This window comes from Ruditapes philippinarum, unplaced genomic scaffold (genome assembly GCF_026571515.1).
Source record: "Ruditapes philippinarum isolate M1 unplaced genomic scaffold, ASM2657151v2 ctg652_1_1_1_1, whole genome shotgun sequence".
NCBI classification, from domain to species: domain Eukaryota; kingdom Metazoa; phylum Mollusca; class Bivalvia; order Venerida; family Veneridae; genus Ruditapes; species Ruditapes philippinarum.
In genome coordinates this window covers 197,311-211,316 of record NW_026855528.1, presented here as the reverse complement: position 1 = coordinate 211,316, position 14,006 = coordinate 197,311, and the positions used below count along the sequence as shown (strand labels likewise).

Below are 14,006 nucleotides of genomic sequence, written 5' to 3'. Positions count from 1 at the left end.
AATAATAAATGAACCACCTTGTGATAATTTCATGTTTTCTTTTGCCCCGGTTACTTTTGTTCATGTGGCACGAATCACCCACAATAAAATTTAGTGCAAAAATTTATTCAAGTGCAAGCAACAATCTACTTTATGAAAAATCTGTAGTCCGGTTGACTCAGCCCAAGACCTGGAGGTTGAGACCGGTGTCCCTCCATTACAAAAAGATAAGACAGGAGCTGTCCTTTTCAAACTATGCACATGTTAGACAAAAATAAAATAACAATTCAGAATATGATATTTTGAGACTTTATAAATTATATTGCATGATCCAAGTTAAAGGACATTTTATTCCCTTAAAGGACCAGTACTGACCTACTAGCACAGAGAGTGTGGAATATATATCTATATTGCCATGCATCGTCCGGTGAAATTGCACCATAGACCCTTTCATCACTAGTAATGGACACTAATTTAACCTCATTTCTGGATACTTTATTATGTAACCTGCCAAATCTCACAAGTTCAGAAAAATAACCACAAAATCCAGGCTACGTCACCCAATACAATATTCCTTTAACTCTATTAAAGATACTATTATCAGCGGACTAACACTGGGTATAAACCTATAACCTTTAGACTGATCAATACATGTATTATCATTTATAGATGTTAATGTAAGTCTCATCCCTTTAATAACAATGTCATAACTCTTACTCTTTAAATACAGAAATATTATAAGTCTCATCATATCCATATACTAAGGTATACATGTATGCACATAACATTAATAATCCCAATTTCTATTATTATAACAAATAAATATGAAATCCTATTAACATTGTTACTTGGATGATATGATGGAATTCAAAATCTAGTAGAAAGAAAACTATAATGTATAGTATAAAACTAAAAGAAATCTCAAATAATCTACAGTATATCTTTTAATAAAGATTGAGTTGTGTCTAAGCATGAATATCTCTTACAGTAACAAATATTGTCCCTCTTTTCACCTTCCGTTAGACTTTACTATATAACAACTAATTGCATAATTATATATTAAGAGTTTAAAATTGATAACTTCGGGATGTTATCCTTTCTCTGTTTCAATATATGGACATGAGCACGTGTATGCATTTTTTAAATTTTTTACCTTTCATTTTTACCAAAGGTTATTTTATTAACAAATAAAATATAAACAGATAGAAAATAAAAATTTGTTTCACATAGTTTCACATAGTAATTAGAAGATTCCTGTAGTAGAATACCTGTAGGTATATACTAATTGAACAGACTAGAAGAATCCAGTCTAATGTATATATATGATATAATGAATATATCAATATTCACACCTTGGGGCCTCTATGCTTCTGATGAACAAACGTTATACAACTGGTAATTTTTCTCATTATTCTATCTATCAACAAAAATATAATAAGAAAGTTAGTTTATAGCCTGTAAAGCACACTGCCAATAACCATACTGTTTATATACAACAAGAATAGTATGTCATACCTAGTAAACATGAGTTAATTTCCCTTAAAACAGAGAAAACCTGAAACCCATAAGAACACCCTAAACAGCAAAATTATAAAATGTTGCAGGCTGAGTTTAATTAAGCAATGGAAAGTAATGGTAAAAAGCATTCATAAAAAGTAAGATGGTCATGTGACAGCAGTAATTACATTGCAAAATATCGGATAGCTTTCAATATCCGGATACTGGTACACTTTGTAAAAACAATCATTCTGTGCAATTGATAAACGTAATATGGATAAAATCAATAGAATAATCGTTTTCAACTGTTCCATTACCAGTCCTAATACTCATTTTCAGGTGAACCTTCTTCTTGATCGAGTTTTAATAATATATATAATTTACAAATATAAATAAAGCTCCCTGGAACCTCTCCTGCAGGCGAAAAAAGTTTGGCATAACAGTAAATAAAACGAAACACTATACAATGCATAATTAACAAAAAAATGATTAAACGGTAAAAACTATAAAATAAAAAAAAATCTAAGATAAATAACAAAAATGGTGAAAAAATACCATTGACATCAATGTAGACCTCAACGATATTCGAAATCCGGCTTTTTGTATCGCCATTATTAAATCTAAGGGACAAGCTGTTAAACTTAGCCTGCAATTTCATGAAAATAATATCACAATGCACATGCTTTTAACATCAAGTTATTAAATACAAATATAAAAACAAAACTGCTTACTTGATTTAAACGAATCAAAATAACACTAATTAACACTTGAAATTAACTGCTAATAATAACAGCTCCTTCCATAGGTCAAAAGAGACGTTGCCGCTCACCGGCATCACCAATCATTCAAGTATTTTATTCCGGACCCAATGAAACGTCACTAAATATGAAATATGTACAAGTATACATGTAAATGTATTTTAATGTGACAGGAAAAACTCAAACAGTTGTATAAACAAATGAAATTTCAATGTTATATAGCATTATCAGTATTGATCTTAATGGCTATAATTGAAAACTTAAGATTAACGACGAGTGGGTCATGACAATACACCCACCCCCTGTTTTCTTCGAATAGTGGACTAGTAATATTCATTTTCTGTTTTTGATTTACAATGATAAATATAATGCATAACATACATATCATTGAATGTATTTATATATTTAAATTTTCTACCAAAGATATTTTTGTTTCTTAAATGTTTCCCCTGATAATGTACATCTGGTTTAAGAGACACACAACAGAAAGCAAATGAATATGTGACATGTGTCTGATGCTATGTTAAAGTTTCTTGAATATAATATTTTTGCTCCTTAATTTGATTTCAGTTTGTTCTGGATAATATTTATTTCAGAATTTAGCAAAGAGATCTTTATCTCATTACTTTAAGGTAAACCAGAATTGTGTTTAATTATGTAATTTTCATTAATTTTTCTACTTTTGCACCCAATAAACAACAGGTGATTTTAAAAAGATGCGACGTGAACACGTTTTACACGTTATTTTAGAAGACTGAAAGCAGTTTTTGTAAGCAAGTGATAGTATTGTTGCTGCGTATTGTTGCAACTGACATTGATAACTGTTAAACCTCGCATAATTCATTTACTATGTACCCAAATGTGACGTCAGAAGGTAGCAACTAAGACAAAAATATCTCAGAAACTACCTAAGCACGTCAAAATATTTTGACTATAATAGACTAGTAGAGTGAATCAAATATTAATGTTGGCTTTATGTGTTGACCACACTTAAGGTATTAGGCAAGAAATGAAATCATTTCTATATTCATTGCTGACTGGCAATCCAAGCATTTCTGGAAATGCTAATACTTGTATCCATATTCTTCATTTGAAATTGTTTAATATTTAACTACACCAGTATTACCAATTTTATCATATGTTAGATTCACTTGATTGAAACCTACAGAATCCAAATGATGATAATCATTATTTCCGACTGCCTGCTGAGGAAGGGATGACTTTGTACTGTCATATACTGTGCCATCTTCCCCGTTTATTCTTGAAACTTTTGGTTGGTACTTTTGATAATTATTTGAAGTGTTATTGTTTAAGCCACCAGCAGTGACTTGGCCTGCTTTTAGACACGTTGAATACTCGTTTGACACAGCATGACTTGGTGCAATGTCGGAAGTTTGGTTTCTGTCAGTTGATTCTTGGATACAATCATAATGGCCTGGGGATACACCGGCATATGCTCCGGCATCATGGTCAACATTGTGGTGTTCGTTTTCATTGGTTGGTTGTCTCGTGCAAATCTTACCCATATTGTACATCGCATTTTCAGTCATATAATAGTCACTTTCCACATTTGCGTCTGTGGGGATTATCATAGTGACATGTCTTCCTTTCCCTCTCTTTTTCCTATAAGGGCATAAATCAGTTAGTCAATACAAGAGCCATCAGTGACTACATGTGTCGTCTGATAATAGCATATTGCATAGTGCAGCTACTGTGTAGCAGGAAACACACACATTATTGACAGGCCAAAACGTTTTTTATTGAAGGGCCAAATATCATGTAACTGGAAAACTCGTTAAATAGGCGCACGAACTTTAGGTTAAGTTCCACTCGAATTGCATAAGTAGTATAAGAGAAGTAACCTGGACAAAAATTTTAATTTCAATGGTGATAACGCTTACATAAATTATTGACTGGGAAAATACCGATGATATGCAAAGCTAGACATAGTACTGATCATTTCTCTAAAGTTTGGATGAAATAGCACCAGTAGTTTTTAAGTAGTTGTCCAAAAACGTTTCGTAACAGACAGACAAATAGACACAACGAAGTGATCCCTATAAGTCGTGGCTACTTTTGTAGCATGTATAAGCTTCTTTATATCTGACTAAACAAAAATTCATAAGCATACCAAAGCACATTACTTTATTCAAGGACCATAACTTAACTTAAATAATTCAACCGGAAAACCCAATCAATCGGGCGGCATTCACAACTAAACTTTGTATTTATCATTCCTGTACAATTAGGATAATTTTGCCAGTAGTTTTTGAGAAGTATTCCGGACAGGTTTTGTGACGGATGGATAGACAGACGGAGAGGCGACGGAGAAATGATCCCTATATGTCGCCGCTACTCTGTAGCAGGTGACACAAAAATAGGTTATTATTATATTTCTGTTAACATATACTATTGTCTGTATAGACAACGGTGCTAGCCAATGATCTAAGAAAATATAAATAATAGATAAAATAACTAATGAGATTTTACCCCATTATCGTTTATGACAAATGGCATCATGTGATTAATATCTCGATTCTTGAGTATAATATTCAACTTATCTTGAAAATTGTTACACAAAATAACTTAGGGACACACCATTTAACGCTTAGAAATCTAGAAATAAGTAAAACGTTGTTCTATCTTGTGTCTGGCTGAACATTTTGTTGATCAGGGTGTATGACTTAGATAGGTCATTTTTTGAACAATGTAATCACCAGCCACATACATATATACTATGAGCGTGAAATTGAAGATTACGCAAATTCACTGATGGTGACTAAACATTACTTACACAAACCTTAATGTTTTGTAGTGTAAATGTTAACGACTTTACAATCCTAATTCGAGTGTGAATTAATCATAAAAACATTTTTTTTTTCTTTTTGCAGATGATACAAGTTTGTATATGATTGTTAAGTCTCCAGTAGAAACAGCAACTCAAATGCAATTGGATATTGAAAAGATATCAACCTGGGCTAACAATTGGCTTGTGCAATTCAATCCTAATAAATCTGAGTCAATGGTAATTTCTAAAAAGATGAGTAAACCACACCATCCACCATTGTCTATGTCTAATGTAAGCATCCCTGTGGTTGAATCTCACAAACATCTGGGCTGTTTTCTTTCAGACGATGCTTCCTGGCATGAACATATTTCTTACATTAAAAACAAGGCTTGGTCACGAATAAATGTTATGAGACGTCTTAAGTATTTGCTTGATCGTAGATCATTGGAGGTTATATATTTTGCTTTTATTCGACCAGTTTTAGAATATTCTGATGTAGTTTGGGACAACTGTTCAAACTATGAAAAGGAAGAACTCGAAAAGATACAGCATGATGCTGCAAGAATTGTAAGTGGATGCACTAAACTTGTTTCCATATCGGAGCTCTATCACGAAATACGCTGGGAAAGTCTTGCTGAGCGCCGTTGTAAACATAAATTAATTTTATTCTTTAAGATGGTAAAAGGGATTTCTCCTGAATATCTGTGTAATCTTGTTCCTAATACAGTAGGTGAAACAAGTCAGTATAATCTTCGTAACTCAACAAATCTCCAAATTATACCTACAAGAACTTCTCTATACGCTAATTCTTTTGTTCCTTCAACATTAAAAGAATGGAATGAGTTACCACTCAATGTAAGAAATGCAAACTCATTAAACAACTTTAAGTCTCTCCTAAATCAAGGAAGTAGCAAAAGTAATTCTTTATTCTATTACGGTGACAGGAAATATCAAATACTTCACACGCGACTCCGGAGAAATTGCAGCTCTCTCAATCAACATTTATTTTTAAAGAATATTGTTCAATCGCCCCTTTGTCAGTGTGGTGAAATTGAGTCAACCTACCACTATTTTTATGAATGTCAAAGATTTGATAACATAAGACGTATTCTGTTTAATACAGTATCAAATATTATAGCTCCTTCATTAGAGATCATCTTGTTCGGAACGGAATCCAAATCAATTGAAGCAAATGAGATTATATTTTCTGCAGTTCATAAATATATCAAACTAAGTAAGAGGTTCGAAACATGATTTATTAATACATCTTGTACTCATTATCACAGTCGTTTTTTTACCATTAAATTTGTATTCTCCAGAACCAGCCAAAGCAAGTCAGTTCTTAATGTGCTAGGATAACGTTATAATTACAACTAATTCCCCCAATTTATTATATATGTCTGAATATGTATGTATCCTTAAGGTTTTTTTTTTTCTCTAACATATGTATATCTAATATATGTATATGAATTCATACACATTGTCTCAGTAGATTGATGCCATCACTTTGTTGTTAATTCAAAATAGCGTCGGAGAAGAACTATATAAGATTTTATATCTTTCGTTCTAATCCATTTCATCATTGTATATATTGAATGATTGTATATTATGTACTGTGTATGATTATGAATAAAATATGTTTAAACTAAAAACATTTTTTGCCATTTAAATCATTTAAAGAATTTGTATCATAATAATTAAGGTTAAATTTACCTTTTGTAGACAATAACGCAGACAACAGCAATAACAATGCCACAAAGAAGTCCACAAGCGGCTGACACTGTAGGAACTGTAAGTGTAAGCACAATAAGTTATTTCATTCACACTTAGGATAAGTGATTTGCACAAGATTCAAATATTAAATAATGAACTGGAAGTGTAAGCACAAAAACGTAATTTTATTTACACTCAGGATAAGTGTTTTCCACAAAATTCAAATACTAAATAATGACACTTTAAGAACTATAAGCGTAAGCACAATAAGGTAATTTTATTCACACTTAGAATAAGTGTTTGCACAAGATTCAAATGCATAATAATGACACTTTAGGAACAGGATTTGTATGCACAATAAGATAATTTCATTTACACTCAGGATAAGTCTTTTGTACAAAATTCAAATACTTAACAATGACACTTTAAGAACTATAAGAGTAAGCACAATACGGTAATTTTATTCACACTTAGAATAGGTTTTTGCACAAGATTCAAATATTAAATAATGACACTTTAGGAACTGGATTTATATGCACAATAAGGTAATTTTATTAAACACTCAGGATAAGTGTTTTGCACAAAATTAAAATACTAAACAATGACACTGTAAGAACTTGAAGTGTAAGCGCAATAAAGTAATTATATATACACTAAATATACGGGTTTTTTTGCTAAAGTGTAAGCAAAATAAGTTATTTTATTCACACTTAGGATAAGTGATTTGCTCAGAATTCAAAAACTAAATAATGACACGGTAAGAACTGGAAGTGTAAGCACAATAAAGTTATTTTATTAACACTTATGAGAAGTGTTTTGCACAAGATTCAAATTCAAATTCCATATCATTTGTAAGACATGTAAATATATTTATTGATAATTCCTGGAACAAACTTATGTTTAGAAGCAACACTTACCAGATAGACAAGTTAGCATTTTATTTATCAAAATAGCTTCCAGTAAGATCTTTATTATCATACCACAAATAGGTATTTTAAGTATATTTAATTTTGGAACTGTTAAAGCGGTCTGTTAAGCAAAATAGCTTGTCTGTAGTTTTTTTAAAAGCTCAAATCAGCTAAACGATTACGTCTTCCCAGATATCGGTTAGAATGCGTCACGAACGTTAACAAGTCAGGCCATTTTAGAATTATGTATACTATACATAAGTTATAACAAATATATAATTTAACGAAACAGCTAACTTTTATTATTTTCTTAATTAATACATCTTATAAATATTAATATTCTAAACATTTGCAATTAATAATTTTCAGAAGAATTTAAACCATGGTAAAGTGGATAATTAAATATGAACGTATCAGAAAAGTTCAATTTTAACTTTGACACATTTATTGGTACATGTAACAATGGACATAACTACATGTTGACTTATCTTGACAATACATGTCATGGATATATGCTTTAACATACTTATAAAAGCGTTGACTCCAGTCGCTTTGTCTTTTGAAGCTTGGACTGAAGAATTATAATATTTTAAAGTTGTAATCTTTGTTGTTTCACTCTCGTGTGAAATAGACGCTGAACTAAACTGTCTTGTTGTTCCTCTTGTTGGTGCTGGACTGGGCTGTCTTGTTGTTCCTGTTGTCGATGATGGGCTGGACTGTCTTGTTGTTCCTGTTGTCGATGCTGGGCTGGACTGTCTTGTTGTTCCTCTTGTTGATCTCTTACAAGACATATTGAAAAAAGCGCCATCTGCAGTCAATTAATAATTTTACAGGAAAGTATATAGTATTAAGGGTGATGTTTTTAACGAATATCTTTATGTGAATTCATTGATTTTATTAATTTGTACAAGACTTAATTTCTAATAATCAAATTACAAAATATGTTTGACATTTGAATAAAAAAAAAGGATATCAAATCATTAGATATTATATTGCTATTCAGAACCTTATTACTGAAAACCAACGTACTATAACAAAATTAAAACCATACTCCTTGAATGTTTTGTCCAACATCCATAAACGATAGAAAATAATTAATGGTATTAAATTTGTTAAGATTACGATTTTAATGGCAATATGTTATTTCACTCAGTTTATTCATTAAAACAATGTGTTATGTTTCATTCTAAATGCATATAAAATCATCAAATGTGTACTTTTTAATAACGTTCTGAAACAATAGCAAACAATCTCTGTGACCGTGTTAATAAAAAAGACCACGACTTTTGAAATCAAGAATTTAAATCTAGACAACAGAAGCATAAATAACCAGTTTTATAAGAATTCAAGAACAACTCAATCAAATTAAAAACATATTAACAATATATGCAATATTTAAACATGAATTTAAAAGAGAAAGGTATATAGACAATATCACAGGAAACTTCTTAAAAACTGCTCCAGCTATATTAAGAGTCTCAGGCCACCAATAAAAAGCCATAGAAACGGGAAAATACACAAACATACCCCAAAATGAGCGCCTTTGTAAATCATGTAACAGGCAATCAATCGAAACCGAATACATGTACCACTTATTACTAGTTTGTCCAAAATATAGAACCCGTAGACGTAAATTTTTAGAAATTATTATTGTGACTTGCCCTTCTTAAAACTATTTAAAAATACCTTGTGTTCATCATCAAAGAATACATTATATAACAATGCAAAATTCAATTTTTGCTGCGAATAAAATTCGAATTTTTAAGATAACATATTTTGATAATAATTTATTGAAATTATTCTCTTTGTCTGTTTGTTAAGCTCTTGTTAGTTGTTCACCTTCATGTCATATATATATTTATCTTTCCTCATCTTTATATGTTTACATTATTTTTGTATTATGTTTCATGCAAAGAAATTGAATTTCGTGCCACAATTAATTATTTTTGCATAAGACTGTGCACGCGATTAAAGAAGAAGAATATGAAATCACCCGAGAATGCGCCGTTGTTACCTGTTTTTAATATGCGTGACTCAGTGTGCAATGTGTAATTTAAAAAGCAGCTACCTGCTATAACGGCCTGGTAGTTTCATAATCGAAACATTACTGACAAATGACTTTACACTAGCATATGAAGAGCATGACAAAACAGGTTGGTTTCTTTATACAGAAAGATAGAAACGCAGAATTACTAATTCAGACGTATACTTAAATGCAAGAATTGCGCTAATTTCCATCGTTTTTTTCAATCCCCTGGACGTATTTAAAACTTCGCCCCGTGGGCTTGCGTCATAGTGATTATGCTGATGTTCATGATTGTATGTAAAAGGTATATAAACCTTCTCTTGATAACCGGAAAGTCATATCCTATATTAAAGGTCACGGCCTGTATTACATAACTTTTTTATTCCTTAAATGTATCAAAATCTTTTTAGAATAACGGAGCATTTTATACAATAAATGTGAATTGTATTTCAAATTTAATAGTGAGTGATTACAGTTGTCTTTTTTCAGTATGATGATTTGGCAAAACTGAAAATAGAAACAATATCGATTCTTTTTATGAAAAGGCACGAACATTCCACAGGAAAACTCACCCGAATAAACAGCTAAGCAAAGTCCCTCTGTTCGGTGATCTTCAGTTGTTGAAAATAAAAGTTTCGTTGCACCTGTAACATATGTACTTTCACTATCATAAAATTTTCCAATTGAGATATTATTTATTTCAAATTGCATTTTATATCTTCCAGATAGATGTTCCAGTTTTAAATGCAATTTGAAAGTATTATGCCGTTCTAAAGGTGTTACAACACATTCACATTTCTGTTGAAATTCCGGAACGCTCATAGTATCAATAAACATTGATCTTTTATTCAGCACTTCGTCATCAGTACATACTTTAACAACTGAAAATGAAATAGAAATATCATAATTTTAGTTTCACTATCTTACAGTATTTTTTTGTAGGCTCGAGTTAGCATATATGTAAAGAGCAGTTACCTGGCTTTTTAAAAAAAAAAGTAAGAGAAATAGCTCTGATTAAAAATATTTGTAAAAAAATAAAGATTTACAATGATGAGTTATCATATAAATATATTTCAATGACATGTAGGGCCGTATGGTAAATGTGCTTTTTCATGTTGCTTTCTTCATTTAGTTTTAAAGCCATATTCAATTAAACAAATTCTTTGAATTAATATACCCTGTCAATTAATACAATTCACTTGATTGGAACTCCTTAGTATTATGTACCCAGAGCATTTTTATAATATAAATGCCAAAAATGAACAGTGACACATAAAAGATAATCCTTTAAAAATAAAATGACAGTAATATACTATTTGCCATTATTCAATGTCATTGGGTCATTCATTTTAAGTATATTTAAATAACAGATACATTTTTGGGGGATTCAAGTATGATGAAAGCATCTTTATGCTCAATTATCCAAATCATTAAAACAAGTCAGACATTTAATTATCCTATGTATTTGGAAATGCTAATTGTAACCTATCAAAACATACAGTTTCAAGTAAATACCCGCTTTTCCTTTTTAAAATTATTCCCCCTTAAAATCTCATGAATAAAAAATACAGAGGAAATAATGCAAAAGAGAATCATTGCTCTTGTGCAATGCATATTTGCACTTCCACTTCACAATCCATTATCGAAGTTTGGAGTTGATATCTCCATTTTTCTTGAGTTATGCACCGGAAATATTCAGTATGAAAAAATTCGAATAGCAAACACTTCAACGGTTTTCAAAAGAGAGTCATGATTCTTGAGCATTATACATCTTCTTGAGATGTAACAGAATATTTAGTTTTAGGTTCCTAACTTAAATGGCTGTATTATATGTTCCATTCAATGTGTGATATTTTTTAGAACGGAAAGTATTCGCCGTTTGAGAGACACCTTATTTAATGTATGTGTACATATTTTTAAGATGCACAAAAAGGCAGACAATTTTCCTAGAATATTAGTTAAAATATTAGAATGAGTAAAGTCTAATTTTCTATAAACTAAAATAAGTTTGCTTACAGCTGATAATAATTATTGGTCTATATTAAACAGGTGTCTGAGGATCTCCTTTTTGTTATACATCTGGATTTTCTGTCCATTCAAGGCAATTAAAAATGTTTGCAAGGCTAACATATGTATGTTATGATGTTGTTGTTGATGTGTTTGACCGACAGACTTGATTATATACTAGTCTTGTTAATTTTTATAAGTAATTATCAATAACCGCATCTTGGATGTTAGAAAACATCCATGATTATTATACTTACTAGGTTGATGTGTGGCATTGCAAAAAGGTCGGTTATATGATTCTGAAAAATTAAAAGTTTCGTAATTTTTTATCTTTTATAGCGAACTGGATGAAAGTATTTATTTACTAAAAATGTGTTTAATTATGTTGTCTTAAATATTTACATTCGATTTCAAAAGTCATGTTCATAACATTTTCTATCTTACAAGAATTTCAATAACATTGTAAACTGCGTTTTTTTCTGCAATAGTCACGCGTAGTAGACGCTTATGTCCTCTAAAAATAAAATGCTTAACAACTCAAGATACAGGAAAAATCAACTTTGTCATGTTTTATTAACACAATGGAAAACATTGAGAGAATATTTTATGTGTCGTTTTGACAACTGATAGCATACCTATACTGTTCTGTGTGTCGACAGGAACGTAGTGTGTAGATTTGTTTCGTTTTAAAGTTGATTGACTCCCTAGTGATGTGAACTTCTTGTTGGACTGAATGGTGTTCTCCAGTGTAATGCTGTCAACGTTTATATCACCTCCTACAATTCTTTAACTTGAATGAACTTTTAAACATATATAAGTCTCGGTGTATAAGTTATTTTTGTTTGAACATTTTAATACATTGTAAATTCATTAGTTTATATGAGTACTATTTATTAATATTTCTAAACAAATGAACATTCGTGTTTTTTCCAACCATATTTTTCTTCTTATTCCTGATATATGTATGTTTACTTGTCTGTAGCATATTAGAAAATGACTACTTAAGCTAATGTTAATACTTTGGGTTACAAGAAGCAATAAAATTGCACAGAAAACCAGTCGTGATAATAATGTTTGATATACGAGGGATGTTCGAAATGTATTGCTTATTTCTATCTGGAGACTTCAAATTTCAAGTTAGCTCAAAAGTGTTCATTTCATGCCCTCGAAGTACTCCCCGTGGCTAGAAATGCAAAGTTTCAGCCGATGTATCCACATCTTGAAGGCGTCACGGTACGCTAATGTGGGTATAGTAATAAGGTACTGATGAATGGCAGGTCAAAGTGCCTGTCGGGACTTGTATTTCCGCCCAGCAAGGAAAGATTTAAATTTCGGAAACAAAAAGAAATCACATTGGGCAAGGTCTGGAGAATACGGGGGGTGAGGCAAAACAGTTACTTTTTCTTTTTTTTAAAACGCCAAAACTATTGCGGAGGTATGAGCGGGGGCATTGTCCTGTAGAACACGCATATGCTTAAAACCAGTGACTAGGCGTCGTTTCTTATAATACTTATTCAGTTTCTTTAGTACAACGTCTTTGTAGTACTTCTCAGTGATACTTTTGCCCTTTTTCACCGGCACTTTTATTGCGACTCCTTCACCAGAGAAGGAAGAAAATTGCATACAAAACCTTCTTTGCACTAAAAGACCGGTTGGCAATTATTGGCCGTTTGTTGTGTTCAGTTACCCAGCTTTTGTTGCTAACTTTTCTGACGGGCTTAAAATAATGGACCCAAGTTTCATCACCTGTGACGACATTGGCAAACTGTTTTTGTCATATTTTGGAAACATTTGAAGCAGCTTTTTGGCCACCTTAACCCGTTGCCTCTTTGCTCATCGGTCAACAGATGTGGTACCAATCTAGCAGAAATCTTTCTGACTTTCAAATGCTTCTTCAAAATAAAGTGAACCGTTGATAGTGATATGCCTACCTTACGTGCAATATCACGAAGTGTAAATCTGGCATCTCCTTCAATGATATCCTTTATTTTGGAAACGATTTCGTTACGAGGTACAGATTTTGGCCTACCTGATTTTGGTGCATTTTTGATGCACTCTACACCAGACTCAAATTTCTTATCGTGCCCTACGTTGATCACGAGATAGAGGACAATTCTTTTCGAACAGCCCTCGTAAAATTATATTTCAAAAACACACACAGACATATGGCGTCCCTTGGTAACTATGTTTTGTATCCGTGTCATTAAGAAAAGCATGCATTAAAGGCAGTTTAATTAAATCCGGTGTGTTTATGAATGTGATAAAAATATCTAGCATTCGTTGTCATATAATATAAAATTTAATGTTCGAAAGCTTAACAGGGATTCGCT

General features: G+C 31.5%; 1 protein-coding gene across 1 annotated transcript; it reads right to left on the bottom strand.

The window, feature by feature from the left end:
- Positions 1-35: 35 nt before the first annotated feature.
- Positions 36-12,476, bottom strand: LOC132743631 (uncharacterized). The gene is made up of 6 exons (XM_060732174.1): positions 12,312-12,476; positions 11,934-11,975; positions 10,242-10,550; positions 8,170-8,451; positions 6,736-6,811; positions 36-3,857 (listed from the first exon to the last, which is right to left on the bottom strand). The coding sequence occupies exons 3-6, from the start codon at positions 10,504-10,506 to the stop codon at positions 3,335-3,337; spliced, it is 1,146 nt and encodes a 381-aa protein (XP_060588157.1). The 5' UTR covers positions 10,507-10,550; positions 11,934-11,975; positions 12,312-12,476; the 3' UTR covers positions 36-3,334.
- Positions 12,477-14,006: the final 1,530 nt, after the last annotated feature.

Bases quoted from the DNA above. Each gene is read 5' to 3' on its own strand.
- LOC132743631 (XM_060732174.1), bottom strand. From the start codon at position 10,506: ATGTTTATTGATACTATGAGCGTTCCGGAATTTCAACAGAAATGTGAA. The intron at 6,812-8,169 runs GTATGTTAAAGC...TTACACTTACAG, and splicing joins TGGAGTCAACGCTTTTATAA to TTCCTACAGTGTCAGCCGCT. The intron at 3,858-6,735 runs GTAAATTTAACC...ATGCCCTTATAG, and splicing joins TGCGTTATTGTCTACAAAAG to GAAAAAGAGAGGGAAAGGAA.